Here is a 16,597-nt window from a genome sequence, read left to right as displayed (position 1 = left end):
TAAAGAATCGGATATTTCATCTGTAGTTGTGTTGTTCTTTCGTACCTGGAGATATTTAAGTTTTGTTATTTAATAATATAATTTTTGAATATTTGATTTATGATGAAAACTGGCTTCTAATTTCAACTTATTATTTCTCATAATTTTTAATTAATAGATTGTTAATTTTTTATTTTCTAATCATCAGAAAATAATTTATACCTGAAAATAATCGATTATATATAATTAGTCAAGACTAGGAATGTAAAAAAATGATATTTTTAAATATACTAGAAATTATCGATTTTATGAAGATATTAGTTCTGTTATATTTGTGTTATATTTGTATATTGAAGATAGAGAAATACTCTAAAACATTATAAAAATAATTTAATGGAAATTTTAATAAAAACCATTAGCATACTAAATAGAAGAAGTTACTTGCATAGATCACTCAAAAATAAATATATACGAGGAGTATAATAAGTACAAGAGAAGAGCAACAAGAATAAACACAAATAAGTTCCACATATTTGTGTTTATTACTATTCCACTGACCAACCACACCGCTATCATCTCCTAATATTTAATCTACGGTCAAGCACATCATCATCAAAATAAATTTAATATATTAAAAGATTAATAGTTAACCGTATGTAATAGGTTGTAGGAACATAGTCTGGGTGACAGTTAACAAAGGTGCAAAATAGTAAAGATTAACTATTTATTGGTTGCCAAGGGGGTTGGATTGTTAACTTCGACTGATTCGAATCTGGCCTGAGCAGTTGACTTTTAATTTATGTAGCTTCCACCAAATAAAAATTTGACCCACCACCATGGTCAAGAATAGGTTGATTACCTATAGATAACTCCCCCCTACCCCACCTGCTCGTCAGAAATTACTAGTAAGAGGATTTTTTAAAAAATGTGGCAAAAAGTTGGTTGCTAATAATTAGTTAATTTCTTCTATTTAATACCTTTATTGACCACCAACTGGACCATCTTCCTACAATAAATGTAATATATAAATTCTTTCATGTAAATATATAGAAATATACAACTATAAAAATTACTTCATAAATTTAATTTTTTTATTCGAGGACATGGAGGAAATATAACATGTGTAAGATATTCGCCAAAACTGGCAGAACTGCTAGCATCTACTTCTACTGATAAAACATGCAGGATATGGGATTCCGTAAGTATAATGAGTATAAACTTTTCAAATTTATTATTTTTATGATAAACTAAAATTGTTCCTGTATCATTACATATAACTCATTCACTTTTAGATATATTGATTTTTTGAACCATTTCAAGTTTTCACCTCATATTTCTATCTTGATGAAAACAGTTTTAGATCAATTATATTATTTCAAAGAAACTTTCAACCCTTTTTTACTTTTAAAATCTTTATTGACATGGGCGTTTCAAGTTGTACCAGCTTATCTTCACAATAATATTCATATTTAATAATTAAAAAGCTATGCTAACATATAAGTTAGTTTTAACTAATAATAATGTATGAAATGCGTCTTCAACCAAATGCCAGGCACTCCTTCACTTTTGAATTGCTGCTTTGATTGTAGTGGACTGTGATAAATAAAACATAATTAACTTAAACAAAAATCTATTGCATAAATTACAGTTGAAATAGGGGGTGGCCGAAATAACAGACGTGTTAGCTAATTTTGAAAAATGGGTCTATGGATTTGATAATGCTTGTGATGATGGTGTAAATTATATTGATAGGGTAGACTTACTCCATGGCTCGGTTATCCTCTCTTCATTCCCAATCCTCCTCCCCCATCTCTGTTCCGGGAGGCATTTCAAGGTGTCTCTACTCTACTCACTCATTTTTCTAGTAGAATGTAGATGATGAGAAATAAATGTCTGCCTCTGGCCAAGGCTCGCTAGTGAGTGTGAGTGCTTTTGTTTTCTCCCCCACATGGGGCATTGGTATTACAATTACCCATATTATTGTGGTTGTTTCAATTCTTCCGTATGAACGGAAATCATTCACAAATGGTCTTCGGTTGAGTATTTGGTTAGGATTTAATATTTCTTGACTTTCTTACAAGAAGTTAATGTGGCCCACAATTGATCCATGGCTGAAATAGCAGTATAAATAGTTGCACTATCACAGCTGAACTTGGATCCTTGTTCAGGATCTTACATTGCCTTACTCACTAAGGTCCCCAACTCCCACATATCTGTATAAATAGTTATACTATCACAGCTGAACTTGGATCCTTGTTCAGGATTTACATTGCCTTACTCACTAAGATTCCCAACTCCCACATAGCAGTATAAATAGTTATACTATCGCAGTTGAACTTGGATCCTTTTCAGGATTTACATTGCCTTACTCACTAAGGTCCCCAATTCCCACATACCAGTATAATAGTTATACTATCGCAGTTGAACTTGGATCCTTGTTCAGGATTTACATTGGCTTACTCACTAAGGTCCCTAACTCCCACATACAATTGTTAATCATAGGTATTAACTATATTTTTTTTAAAAATGTGATTAAATATGCCTCGATGGTTAGGAGACGGTAATCAGTAGAAGCAATTTTATTCACTGCCTAATAAATATCTAAGAAATCAACATTATCTTTTTTCTAAGTTAATTTTATTTTCTTACATAATTTTATTGTTAAAAAAAAAAATTAGGAAACTTCAGTTTATTATAAATATTTGTTGATTCAGTATTCAGGAAACTGTCTTCACATCGTTGAAAATCATGATAGTATAATGACTTGCTGTGCTTTTTCACCTGATGCTACTCTACTAGCGACAGGTATGTTAAACATTTTAGAGATTAACTTAAAAATATTATAATTAATGGATTCAATCAAGAAACATTGATGTGGGTTTATATGAATATACTTATTTCATCCATCATTTTGCATAATTATTTTAAATATTTGAAATAAAAATGATATTTAATAAAACTTCTCTCTGGTTAATTATATAGAATGAGAAATATCTATAATTTGTATTCACTATTTTATCAATATTTAAGACATATTTCTGTTCTATAGGATCAATGGATAAAAGTGTATCTATTTGGGAATTGCCAAAAAATCTCTCATTCCAATTATTCGTGTCCAGCAGGTTGAATCCAAGTCAACCTACTGAGGTAAATTTTTTTTTTTACAGCTAATAGTGTATTTTTCTTTTTTTATGTTTCTAGTAAAGTGGATAATTTCCAAGATAAGATTATTGTCTTTTTATTTTTAAATATTTAGGCTTTTGTCAGACTTTTAAATAAACCAGTCCTTGTATTATGGTCTGGAATGGTAAAGTTCATTAATCCATACACTGTCTAATAGTCTAGTGCAAAAGATACCCCTTATTATTTACAAAACTGATAAATATTGAACAATCGTGGATAATTACGATGAATTGTAAAAGAATATATATAAATTTAAAAAATAGATAAAAATAATATTTCTTAAGAGAGAGAAAACAAAAAGAAAAATGCCCTCCTTTACTCGCATTTTGGTTTTAAACTGAAGTCAGGTACAGTTGTACCAGTCACATATCAATATGGACCATGTAGTCTCGAACTCCTCCACATCTTTCCTTGATTGTTTTATAATGGCAGTTATCAACTCAAGTTGTTATATAATGACATATGCCTAAGTATCGTGTTAATCAAACTTTACTCTGAACCATGAGGAAACTGAAAAGGATTAGTGTGAAAGTTCAACCAACAATGTGGATAAAGTTCTGGAAATTGTCCACTAAAGATATTTCTCTAGAAAAGTAAACACTTTAACACAACTGGCTATTTTTGTAACTTGGGCATTCATATAATGTGTCTTTAATTTCTAATATAATTGTTTCTGATTAAAGATAATTTTTATTTTAAGGAACTACTAGCAGGCTGGTTGGAACGAAGCGGTATTAATCCTTCAGCAGAACTAACTAGTTCAGACATATTAGAAACTCCGATTGAAGAATTATTGGACAAGATTGGAATTGGTAAATAGTTATAAAATTTTGACAAAAATTTATTTTGCATTTTAATGGCAACTTTATTAAAAAATTTTATAGGCATTAATAGTTAACATTAATGAATATCCTATGGCATTAATAAGATCAATGAAGTTGCTTCCACTAAATAAAAAATCATAAAAGTGAAGAAAAATAGGGCTTATAACCTGAAAAAATCGATATATGAGGCTTGGCAGGGTCAAGTAATCTGAAGGGCCAAAAATTTGTAAACATCACAACAAATTTATTGTTTAAATTGATTAACAAATAACAAAATTAATTTAGCTAGAACAAGTGAAAAAAATCAATTAATAAGGAATGTAATTTATTTTAAAAAATAACTATACATATACATACCCTAGGCAGCATTATTTAATATAATTATTGATTAATTTAGTTTTACTTTACCGATTATATTTTAAAAATATTCTGTAAAATATGAAGAAGATGGTCGGGTTGCGGTCAAAAAAGAACAAAATAGTTTCCAACTATTTATTGTCCGACATTTTGTAAGGCTTCATCAGGGCTAAAAAGATACAAAAACAACTGTTCAAGACAATAGGCTAAACAGACATTGAAAAATGTAGTTTATTTTATTTAATGATTAAAATTTATAATAATATAGATATATGAAAAATAAACTATATCTTATATATAAGATTAATTGTTCATATAAAGAAAAAGATAAATGAGCAGTTTGAACTGTTTTACATTTTTTATAAATGTTTTAGTGGAGGAGAATAGAAGAGCAGAAATCGAAAGGCTAATAAAATCTCTGCGAGAGGAGCCCCCACATGACTTTATATGCCCCATCACTCAACACATCATGCGAGATCCAGTTATTGCTCCAGGTGAATTTAACTTTATCTCTTTTATCATTTTATTTTATTATTTTCTTAATTTGTTTATTTTGGTACGATTTTCCCTACAAAACTTTATACAGAATGTATAACTTTATCAATAAAATATATTTTCTCTAGTTTTTAGTAAATTAACACAAACATTTGGTAGCCATTTTCCTGAAATACCTCACCTGAACTAACCAATAAACACTCCCTAATGTTTCATTAAAATTCTTAATCCTTTCCTTTCCAGAGATACATTTATGCATCAATAATGTTAATATCTTTTTTAGTATATTATTTTCAGATGCCTTTTTTGAATTAATGTCTAAACTTTAACATTAGTATATAAAATGCCAAAGATAGTTCAATGATTGCTTGAAAATTAAAAATAAAAATTATTTCTGTACCACTACAACCCATGAAGGGTTAGGGGTTCAATACTTTGTGAGGAAGTGCTGTTACTAGACCTACGGTTGTGCAAGGAGGTGATTTGGTCAGAATCACACTCGACCGCCAGATTTTTACCTGATTAAGGGTACACAATTTATGAGGCTGGATGGATCCCAGGAAGGCTCTAGAACACACGGAGTTGACTCATGGCTACAGTGTAAAAGAAAACAATTTTCTGCCCAGCCTGATTCGAACCCAGGTCCTTGGACTTGGTAGCATCATGTCTTACCACGGTGCCATCGCGCTCTCCAGTGATTGCTCAAGTAACTTTTTTCAAAGAAATATGCCCAGAAGTAAACTGTTCCTGCACCCATTGACTCGTTTATTTACATGTAGATTTCAAGGAAAAATTTTACTAGCATCACTTTACTCCTAACCCACTCATATATCACATCATATCATATATCACTGCCTGTTATATGGATGTCCTTGATAAGATTTATCTTTAGGTTTCTCAGACACTTGCATATTTCTGGCTATTATACCAACCTAAATTGGCTTCATAATTCATTCCAATGACAATACTTTCTTGGTTCTTCCCTATTCCAATCGCTAAGAAATAATAAACGTTCTTATATCCCTGAACTGCTTTTCTCTATTCTTTCCATGACCACCTGTTCCTTTCTTGGGCATTCCTGCTTTTGGAATTCATCGCCTATTTCTATTTTAATATCTCTCTACTAACTTCCTTCAAACATTAATTATTTCTTCACCTCCTTGAATCTCAAACTTCCAATCAAAAGTAAAATATATATACATATATATAATAGATAATATCTATATAATAGATAATATATTATAGTATATAAACTTCATAACTAGACCATAAACAATCATTTTATGTTCTTTGCTTTTCTTCTTTGAGGATTTGGTCTCAGAATAAAGATCATTTATAAAAAAAACAAAACATTATTTCTATCCTTGGGCATAAATGGGGACGATGACAATAGAATGAAAACACTTTTTTTTTGGACTCTGGGAATCTTAAAACATGTTGATTAAGTAAAATATAATCAAAGTACATTAAATATTTTCTTGTGTGTTATTAATTTATTACTAACCTTTCTTTTAGATGGTTACAGGTATGAGAAAACAGCTATTGAGGCATGGTTAGGCAGCGGGGAGAAGCGGAGTCCTATGACAAATGAAAATTTTGATTCTGTTACGCTTGAGCCTGATGTTGATTTGAAAAACAGAATAAAAGATTATTTACGAGAATAGCGACGGTATTGTTTTATCTATTCTGTTTGCCTTCACTTATAGATTAGGAGTCACTGTGATTGTTATACATATGTAAGTTGCACACAAAATGTATGACATCGTAATTTAAAAGTATTTTAGTTAGTTTCTTTGCAAAGCAAATTTGTTATATACCTATAGAGTATTAGTTAATTGTTATTTTTTTCCTTTATAGGAAGTTAATTAAATATGGCATCCTTTTTAGGCATCATATATCCATCATGTTATGCAAATAAAATAAAATATTTTTCTACTGAAAAAGAACGTTATAAAAATTGAAGGAACTGAGAATTGTTTTAGAAATATCATTATTATGTTTAAAAAAATTTGTTTTCTTTATATGAATCGATTTATTTAACTTTAGGAATTATATATAACAGTTACTTAGATTTTTATTATCAATTTATTGAATTTATTAAAACAATATATATTATCAATCAATAACAGAATTGAATACCTCGATATTAGAGAATTGTTAATTATATTTGGATATTGAATATATATATATATTTTTATAAATGTTTCTAATTAACTGTTTCTTATATCATTTTGTAAGAGAAATATTAAAATGTGTATGAAATTAAAATTTTAATGTACTTGTTCTTTAAACATGCTATTAGATACAACAGGTGTAATCAATGAAGAAACCTATTTAGCTAGCAGTTTCAACTAGGTAGAACCAAACTGGTTAATTATTTTCTAACAGACTATTCTAATTTAAAATTAAAAATAACATTAATATAATCAAATGTTCTCCTTGACCCCTCAGAAAAAGACCGCTACAATCAGAAAAATGCCATAACCAGGAAATCATAAAATATTTTTAAAATAATTATTTAATGTCAATCTTATCTAGTTTATGGTCCTGGTTTAAGGTATTAAAAAAATTAATTGATTAATTGGTTTTAATATTATTTTTTTTCTTAAAAGACATTAAGAACCACTTGAAAAATATCAGTTAACTGATTCAGTTTCATTCTTTTTCCCTTCTTCATTTTCTATCTCTTTCGATGCTTTATGATCATTAATTATGGCAATATTTTTTAAATTTAATTCTAATTGATCCAAATCTTTAATTAAATCAATTTTTATTATTATAAAAGCCAATTTCACGAACTGTTTTTCAAAATATGAAAGTAAATGAGGAGAAAATTATAACTGGAAAACTAAACAGCTCTCTTTTCATATAAATATATAATCTAAACAACTATTGAATATTTCTTAGAATTATTTTCCTTAGGCTGTTGTTGTTGTTTCCTAGAGGTATTATGTTTAACCTGTCAATCTGTCACCAATTTATAGAACAAAACATTATAAATATAAGATATATTATAAAAATAACTTAATTCAGACTTTTATGTGAGATAATCAGATCGTTATAACAGATAAAGTTTGGTAGGAAAACCAGTGACTGTGGTTGGGACTGAGGAAAAAGAGCATTACAAATACAATACATTTATAAAATTTTTATAAATAGGAGCTTTGTTACAATTTTTTTTTTTTTGTTATTAATATCCAAAAAGAAAGGAATTTTTTTTAATGAAACATAGTGTATATATGATAGAAAAACATCGTGAATTAATAATTTAGTTCATGTTTATGAATAGAATTAATTCTCAGGTTTTCTATTTGAAGGGAATTCTAATTTACAATCTTATTTTGTTGTTTTAATTATGAAAACGTAATCATCAACATTTTCATTGGCCTATGCCAGTGGGAATAAATTTTCATTTTTAAAATATCAAATCATGTTAACATAAATGTTTATGAAAGAGGAATTATTGAAATTATATAATATGTCTCATAATTATCGACTTGATAAAAACATTTCAAACTACCATTCTAAAAATTTTTGTTACACTTTGACTTATGGCTTAGTCGTAACTAAATTTAAAAATGTACAATTACAATAAAGAAAAACGCCTTAATAATGTCTACATATCCAATAAGGAAATAACCTATTTTTGTACTTTTTATTAGATTTGCTCATATTGTCTTCGAAATCAAGAAAACTTTTTTGTTTGTAATATAGTGTTACCTGTTGAACAGCAATGGTCTTTGCATCTTTGGAGAAATGTTGTTAAATCTTGAATTGTAAGGATTTCATGTCATGCACTTGCATCTTTATATTTCTGAAGGTGTAACATGTTTTAGGTTTTTGAGAAAACTTATTTAAATATCTTTACAAACAAGGGACCAAAATATATCTTCAATTTAATTCAGTATTAAACGATGTTTAGTTATGAAATAGTTTTCTTCTTTTTTTTTTTTTCTCTCATGTGGTTCTTGGGCATAAAATAATTATTTTAACTTTGAACTTTGTTTTATAAATAATGTGTATTGATTAAGAAAGAAAAAGTGAAACAATAGATTATATGTGAAGAATAGATCATAAATAATTTGGAATATTTGTGACTTTTCAGAGCTGTAATTATATAGTATTTTATACGGCAATAAAATATATAATGGCGGTGACCTGCCAATATCTCCTATCTGAAAATTTATAAAGACAAACTAAAACTTTTTTTTTTTCATGTAATAATCTTTTTTTAAATATATGAATGCTTCTTACAGACTTTCATACTATGATTACAATGTGTCATTTTAATTTAATTTAGCCAGGATAGAGTATATCGACAAGTGTAGAATTAGACAAATTTTCAAATAGGAGAAGGTATTTGATATTTACCATTGGGCCAATCTCTCTTGGGATTTTTATCTATATGAAACCATGACACTAGGAAGTGTGTAGCTATTATTTCTTTTAATTTAAGAGGAACAATATATATTTTTTTTATAATAGTATTTTATAAAAGTTTAAATAAAACAAAGAATCAGTCACTGCCAGGATCGTTTTGAATTTAGTTCCAGTGATATCAACTTAAGAACTGCAGCTTCAGTTTCTTTTGATGTCAAATTTTAGACATTTTCAAAATTGTGTTTTTCATTTGAATGTATTTGTTTTTAATATTTCTGTAAGAAGACGAGTTTCAATATTATTTTTGTTCTCTTTTTTTTTTTTTTCAATGTTGTTTCACTCTGCTTCAATCCTTATTATGGTTCAAGGTTAAATAAACCAACTGTGATTTTACTAATTAAAAATCCCATACATTTTAATTTAATGTTTGTGCAATCACAATATAGGATATGTTAACTTTGTTAGTCTCTGAAATTTCATTCTCTAATTTTGGGGAAATTCATTTCATTCCCTCTTTAATTTTCTTCTTTTATATTTTGAAATTGGTATGTGTTCGAAATTCATGGAATTGACTACTGGTGTTATCATTAAAGGGACATTATTTTAGATTATTACGCTTCTTGAGTGTTATTATAGAAAAATTATAATTGATCATATGCAATGTTTGGACTTAATATATCTTAATCGTAGGTTTAATTTATAATATATTTTGAATTAAAATTTTTTCAATAATTATTTATATTGCTATCATTCACCTCATTAGAGTTGGCTAATAGTTATATTGTTGCTTTTTTTCTAAACCTTAATTTTATTCCTCTTATCACTTTTTGGAATTGTAATTTGAGAAATTGCACCATTAAAACATAATTAAAGGAGTCTGTGCGTTTTAAAGAGTGATTTATTGATTAATTGAAAAGCTAATAACCATTATTTGCTTAACTTTCATTTTTATTTATTTTTCAAATCCAACAAGTATTAAATTTTCTTTTTTTTTTTTTAAATTCATAATTCTATCTTGAAACAGTTCTAAAAATTAAACTGCTTGTTGCTATTTGCTTATATTAGCTGAATAATTATGTGGCTTTTTAATTTTTTTAGTTTTAAGTTCCATATTAAAGCAGAAAATTAAATTTAATTATTATTGTTAGTTTATTCAATCTAAGTAAAAATCATTATGAAACATGAGTCTGGAAACAGCTTTAATTTTAGAGATAATGTCAATTTCTGTAATTATATTTATAAAAATGTAAATATTAGAAAATGTCATCAGTTTGTGTAAGTTCATTGGTTATAATGTAGTATTGTGCTATTGTGGTAATTGTTATTTATAAAGACCCATTGTTTTAGTTTGAATTGATTTTTTAAAAAAATTTTATGAGTTCTCGAGTTGTTATGCAAATGAAAAGTGCCGTGATTACTTTCATCTTAATCGAGTTCCATTTTAATTTAATGTTCGGTTTGTTTTCTGTCATTATCTGATGGTTATTAAAAGCGATTGATGATTTATTCATTATTTGATTGGGTTTGATGAAACTGTTCATCTAATTAAATTAATTCATTTAATACTGTCAGTATGGATGAACAAGACACCTTTACTTTCGTAATGTCAGTATGGATAAACAAGACACTTTTCCTTGTAGTGAGACGATGCTGGATTATTTTGTTAATACTTTTAATAGCAACTTTTTAATTTTATCTTACCAAAGTAGCCATCACCAAATAAGGGCCTCAAAAATGGCAGTATTGCCAACATTCCCTCTTCCACAACCTAACTCACCATTCACTGATGAAAGTTTAGGAGTTGTTTATCTATTGTTTCATAATTTATTGTAATAAAATAAAGATTGCTTAAACCAATTAGTAATAATGAGGATTCAGTTTTAATGAAAATGAAACTTCAAAACTATTTATATAGTTCGTACATATTTGTGAAATTTCAGATTCATCTATGCCTTTGCAGCAAGCTATTTCTTTATTTTTATTTTATTTGTTCTATAGTAATTTGTAAAAAATTGAATTCTCCGTTATTGTAACCCGTTGTTTGTTATTGATTTATTATGTACATATAATTATAATGAAATTGACTCATCTTTTTGTAAATTTAGATAATTATAGGTTTGTTCCAATGTGATTCAAAATTATTACCAAACAGATAATAATTTTGCAGCATTCGCTGTCAGTTTAATGATAATTCTGAATATTGTTGGAACAGGTGTCTTAAGTAAATATGCATGGATAGAAATGTTAATTGAATATAACATACTTGAAACAAGTTTTATTACCTGAATACAAAAATGCAATAATGTTTAAAAGCCTTATTAACATTGTATGAACTGATGTAAGCGTTTATTCAGGAAGTGTTATAACAATCTCATTATATTATATTATTAAATAGTTAACATGAATCACTTTTGTAGTGTAGTATATTATTATTTATGTTAATAATATAAGTTGTCGCTAGTGTTATCCTAGTCTTTTTTGTTTGTCATTTGTTTCTTTATGAAATGATTTTTATTCATTTTTGATTCTGTGATATATTTTTTTTAGTATTATGAGTTTCATGTGAAATCTAAGTGCCTTATAAAGTTGTAATTAAAAGTGCATTGGGTATCTTAGAAGTTATAAATATATAGTAACACAACTGCAGCTGCAGATGAAAAATATAAGCAGGATTTACCTATTGTATTGGAAATTGTGATTATATAATTTTTTACTTAGTGCTCTATTATCACGCTTGTTATATATTATTTTTTGTCAATAAAAGTTGTTGACAAAGACAATTTTTTTTTTCTCCTAATCATTGCTTTTTCTTTTTTGGGCATACTTAATCAAATTACTTTAATTAATCTAGTTGAATTATTTGTTGTTATTATTATTATTCTCATAATTGATTGAGTTTTTTTTACCTACACACATCATATATATATATTTAACATAAATGAGTGAACTTGAAATACAATTAAAGAATGAATGGATAAAAGTGTCATGGTGCAAGCACATGAATCTAAGAAAAAACTCAATTTTTTAGTTTTGATAAGTAGAAAAAAAATAGGTCTAGTAAAACTAAACAAGTCGCTTTATTAAAAGAATTATTTAAAATATTCTCCCTATCAAAAATATGTTTCTAGCAGCCCAGTCAAAGGACTCATGGCCCACCTATGGTCTGTGAACAACCTATTGGGAACAACTATTCTAAACATAAATAGCAAAATGATGAGCTAAGAATCATGTGTTATTTAGTGATGCTTTTAATAATGAAGTTATATGAAACATTCTTTTCTAGTTATATTTTCCATACCATAACATGATTTACATTGCAAAACTGATTATTCTTTGTGAAGTCACATGAAACCAAACAACATTTAAGCCATAGCTGACCATCTCTATTTAATTTGTTTAAAAATAAATATGGCATTCATTGCTGATAGAAGTAAAATGGACCAGAAAAGTATTTCGTACTGTGCAATAAAATGAAATTTTGTTCTCAGTGATTTGTAGTGCAGTCAACATAAAACTCAACAGCTTATTTGATAAGTTTTATATGAATACCTTTGAGAGAGGCTGGGAAATTATTTTCACTTAACCTCGATAAAGAGGAGTTACAATGTTTTCGCTGTTAAAACATGTACAAATATAATCTATGATGGAAGGGTCTTGGATTCAGTTATTGGTAAACTAGTACTCTTTCTTTCCCAAACATTATGCAAGAATTTGATGTGATCAGCATCCAGAGCTGAGTTCAGTACCTCATACATTGGCTGCTGTAGCGGAGAGAGTTAAGGCATCACCTTAACAACCTTATAACTGCAATGGTGCGAGTTTGATTCTGGCCCCAGCTTATTCACTTTTACTTTGTGGTGATCCCATGGAATGAAAATTCAGCCTTCCCACATTGGTAAGTTGTTACATCTATGATAAATCTCTATGATAGGAATGACCTGTTAGGAGATAAAAAAAAAAGCATTACCTTGCAGATTGAGTTTTTATTGATGTATTTTGTATTCATTGTATTACATCTTACATTCTTAGAATGAAAAGTTTCCTTTTTGAATATTTTTGAAACACTTCTGATCCTGAGCCAGGAACTGATGCCTGTTCGAATTTATGTATTTTTATCTATTCAATTTAACTAATTCTACTATTATAAAATGTTAAATGCCCAAAATACATTTTCTCATTTGTTAAATTTTATAGTTATGTTAATATTTGATTGGTGGAGCAGGTGAAGATGATTTATTAGTCTTGAATAATCTGGTATCTCTTTCTACCAATATTTGTTTTGTTGAATTCATAAGTTTTATGTGATTTTATTTGAATAAGCTTAAATAATAAATAGGTAAAAATAATTTAACATCTATATTTTAGAGGTCTAGTTCATTTACTGAGAAAAGACATAAGTGACAAAAATATTTAATACTTTCTGCAAATTTATTTGTTCCATCACGAGTCAGAACTATAGTGAAACTGGCGGATTCGTGAGAAGTATGGCTTTTCGTTCCAAATCTTATACTCCCCATGCGCCCGCTGGTTTGGTGATAGTTTTGAGTCATGTTGGAATCCGCCTTTGGTTGTGTAGAAGCTGATAAATAATCGACGTGTGTGATAGATATTGAAGGTCCTGAATGAAGGAATTATTTTATAAATACTTTTTATGTGATGCATGTAGTAAGCTAGGTATGCAGCAAACAACCAGTTATAATAGCTTCATTTTAAATTAAATATCATTTCTTTTGCATAACAAAGTTATCAGTCGTTGTTTTTTTAATGAATCGATTTTAAAGTTATAACAACCTCATAATACTGAAGTACAAAATAGTTTACTCAATGCATTGAAATTATTTTACTAAAGACTAACCAAAATTTGGAATTCGTTTTAAAAAGTTCATTAATATAATTTAAATAACCATAATTTCATTTAAAATCACGATTACATAACGGATGAGTAGTAGGTATCAGTTGGGCTATCGATCTATCGAAGCAAGTGGTCTAAAGTCAAAGCTTTTGTGAAAGGAGATACTCAGGTAATACATGTGCATAGTATTGCATAGCTTGAATTTGGTTTGGCTGGTAGCTATGTAAATAATAAATATCTGTTTTAACCATGAAGTGCCTTAGATTATTGAAGAAGAATTTAAATACAGGTAATTATTGTGAATGTGAATTCTATTAGTTAGACTTTAATTACATAATGTTAACTTGAATTCTAAGTTTAAAGTATGAGCAATTATTACCTTTGTTTATATATATATATATATTTGGTTTTATTTTGCAACTGTTTACCAATTTAAACTGTTGTCCTCTTGTTATTTCTATGTTTTAATCTTCTCATTTTAGTTAATTTTTTAAAAGCATCTTAGCACTGTTGAGTATTATAGTTAAATAACAAATTCTATTCTTATTGTTATTCATTTACTTGAAGAATTAATTTGCCAAATATGACTGTCACACCTGAAAGACATTACTTTACCAATTGCAATCGTAGATATTAGTTAAAAATTATTTAGTGATTATGCCAGTTTCATTCCCAATTCAAACATGATTTATAAATTTAAAGAAAACAAAGTTGACTCTTAATATTTTATTTTAAATTCATTCATGGTTGTGCATGTTGGATATTGTTTTTGTTTTTATTTAATTTAAACAAAAAACTTTTACAGCTTTGTGATAAATATTTCGTAGTAATTTATCAAAACTTGGTTTATTAATAAATATTATGATAGTATACTAAATCCAATACTGTCAACTTAAAATTAGAATGCTTAAGCTGATATAATTATGTTGAAGAATGTGAAACATAGTGTTTTAAATACATCTTTAAAAGCTGAATTGAGGAATTTGAAGAAAATAAAATCAGACATTGAACAAATATTAGAAGATACTTGAGTAAACTGGCTAGTTTGGTTCTAGATAGGAAGTGTTTGTATGCAGATTTATGCTTTCTATCAGGTTATTCTTACACAACCAGAAATGCTGCTATTATGTGATCAGATAGTTTGGGATACAGAAAGCCAGTTGGATTGTGAGGGTAAATGGTAATGATTAGAGATGCATGCTATATGCAGCCAGGCTTAAACCATTAGCCATAATTGGTATTGGAGTTCAGGGCCCTGTTTCATAATAAAGTACAAACTAATGCTATTAGTCTTTTCGATTTAATTTTATACAATTAAACTGACTTGTACAATAGTAACTTGTATTTTAGTACTTATTAACTCCTGTAATATCATTAATAGTACTCCCTATTATGAAAAAAATAAGTATTAGTGTTGTTACCACGTTGTTTCTAGACTTGTATTTTAAACTAATACTATTAGCTTTCATTATGAAACAGGGCCCAGGTTGTGAAAATCTGAAAGTTTATTTAGTGAAACAAGTATTACATTAATTTATTAATTATATTTTTAATTGATATTAAAAAAAAATTACTGTCTACTAAATTCTATTTTATTTTCAGGATGGTACAGAGAACATAATTATTGTAATGCAAACAAGTTTACTTTTAAGCGTGTATTGATCATCAATAAAAGAACTAGGTATGAGCTAGAGAGAGCATTATGTCCTGGCATCACTAAGGATCAACTTGAACAAATAATTAAAAAAAGGGGCTCAGACTTTGATAGAATTCTTTTACGCCATCATCAGCATAATGATTTTTATGAGAGAATAGCATGTTGTTTCAAAAATCATGGTGTTGAAGTAGAGACAGTTAATAGGTAAATGAAAATAATATGTTACACGAGGATCCTTTTCATTATTAACTGTTAAAGTCATAGTTTAATATGCAGTATTGAATAGTTAAAATAATTTATAGAAATTTATTTTAATTATGTTATAATTGATTTATGTTGAATGAGCTTAAAATATTGAAAGTTTATGAAGTGTCATTTATAACACGTTGAGTATGATGCAAGGCCGACTTTAGATGTTTATTGGTAGTTTGACACTATTATGATAATTTGCTAAATTTCCATTTTGACAACTTGTTTATTTATCACTCAGTACTGCAGTACTCTTATTACCTGATCTGCCAATCTGCTATATATTAGATTTATATTGGGCACATTCCCTGCATTCTCTTACTATTAAGAACCTCAGCTTCTCCTTCATTTTTTCCATCCAGTAATATTCTGCATCTGCCATGAAGAAATTTTCTAGATATAGGTTCTGGTTGTATCCTTTTCATTTAGTGTTGTTAGTCCCCTATAAATTTACTTGTAAATATAACTGCCATTAATCTGTTACATTGTCTATATGCTCTTGTAAACAATTTGCTGAATGTTTTCACTTAGATAATAATGATTAGAAATTAATAATTAATTTTAATGATGAGAAGATAGTTGACCATGGATAGTATATATTAAAATTGAATGAAACTTAAT

General features: G+C 27.8%; 2 protein-coding genes and 1 long non-coding RNA gene across 5 annotated transcripts in view; 2 read left to right on the top strand and 1 right to left on the bottom strand.

The window, feature by feature from the left end:
- The window catches only part of LOC106680565 (WD repeat, SAM and U-box domain-containing protein 1), a 22,655-nt gene extending 11,221 nt beyond the window's left edge, over positions 1-11,434 (top strand). For all 3 annotated transcript variants that reach the window (XM_014420364.3, XM_014420355.3, XM_014420372.2), the window contains 6 exons: positions 1,080-1,177; positions 2,694-2,784; positions 3,029-3,126; positions 3,863-3,974; positions 4,718-4,837; positions 6,354-11,434. In XM_014420364.3, coding sequence (XP_014275850.1) covers positions 1,080-1,177; positions 2,694-2,784; positions 3,029-3,126; positions 3,863-3,974; positions 4,718-4,837; positions 6,354-6,502 — 668 coding nt within the window. In that variant the 3' untranslated portion in view covers positions 6,503-11,434. The remainder of the gene's footprint in view (positions 1-1,079; positions 1,178-2,693; positions 2,785-3,028; positions 3,127-3,862; positions 3,975-4,717; positions 4,838-6,353) is intronic.
- Positions 11,435-12,276: 842 nt separating this feature from the next.
- On the bottom strand, positions 12,277-13,997 carry LOC136796820 (uncharacterized). Its single transcript, XR_010844575.1, has 2 exons — positions 13,240-13,997; positions 12,277-13,156 (listed from the first exon to the last, which is right to left on the bottom strand). It is a non-coding gene; the product is annotated as an uncharacterized lncRNA (long non-coding RNA).
- Positions 13,998-14,127: 130 nt separating this feature from the next.
- Positions 14,128-16,597, top strand: part of Nadk2 (NAD kinase 2, mitochondrial) — a gene marked incomplete in the record, with an annotated part of 11,767 nt that continues 9,297 nt past the window's right edge. Inside the window, 2 exon segments of the mRNA XM_067051601.1 lie at positions 14,128-14,359; positions 15,673-15,931. Coding sequence (XP_066907702.1) covers positions 14,320-14,359; positions 15,673-15,931 — 299 coding nt within the window.

This window comes from Halyomorpha halys, unplaced genomic scaffold (assembly GCF_000696795.3).
Source record: "Halyomorpha halys isolate HHAL.00 unplaced genomic scaffold, Hhal_1.1 Scaffold18.1, whole genome shotgun sequence".
In the NCBI taxonomy this organism is placed as follows: domain Eukaryota; kingdom Metazoa; phylum Arthropoda; class Insecta; order Hemiptera; family Pentatomidae; genus Halyomorpha; species Halyomorpha halys.
This window is presented reverse-complemented; position numbering and strand designations above follow the sequence as displayed.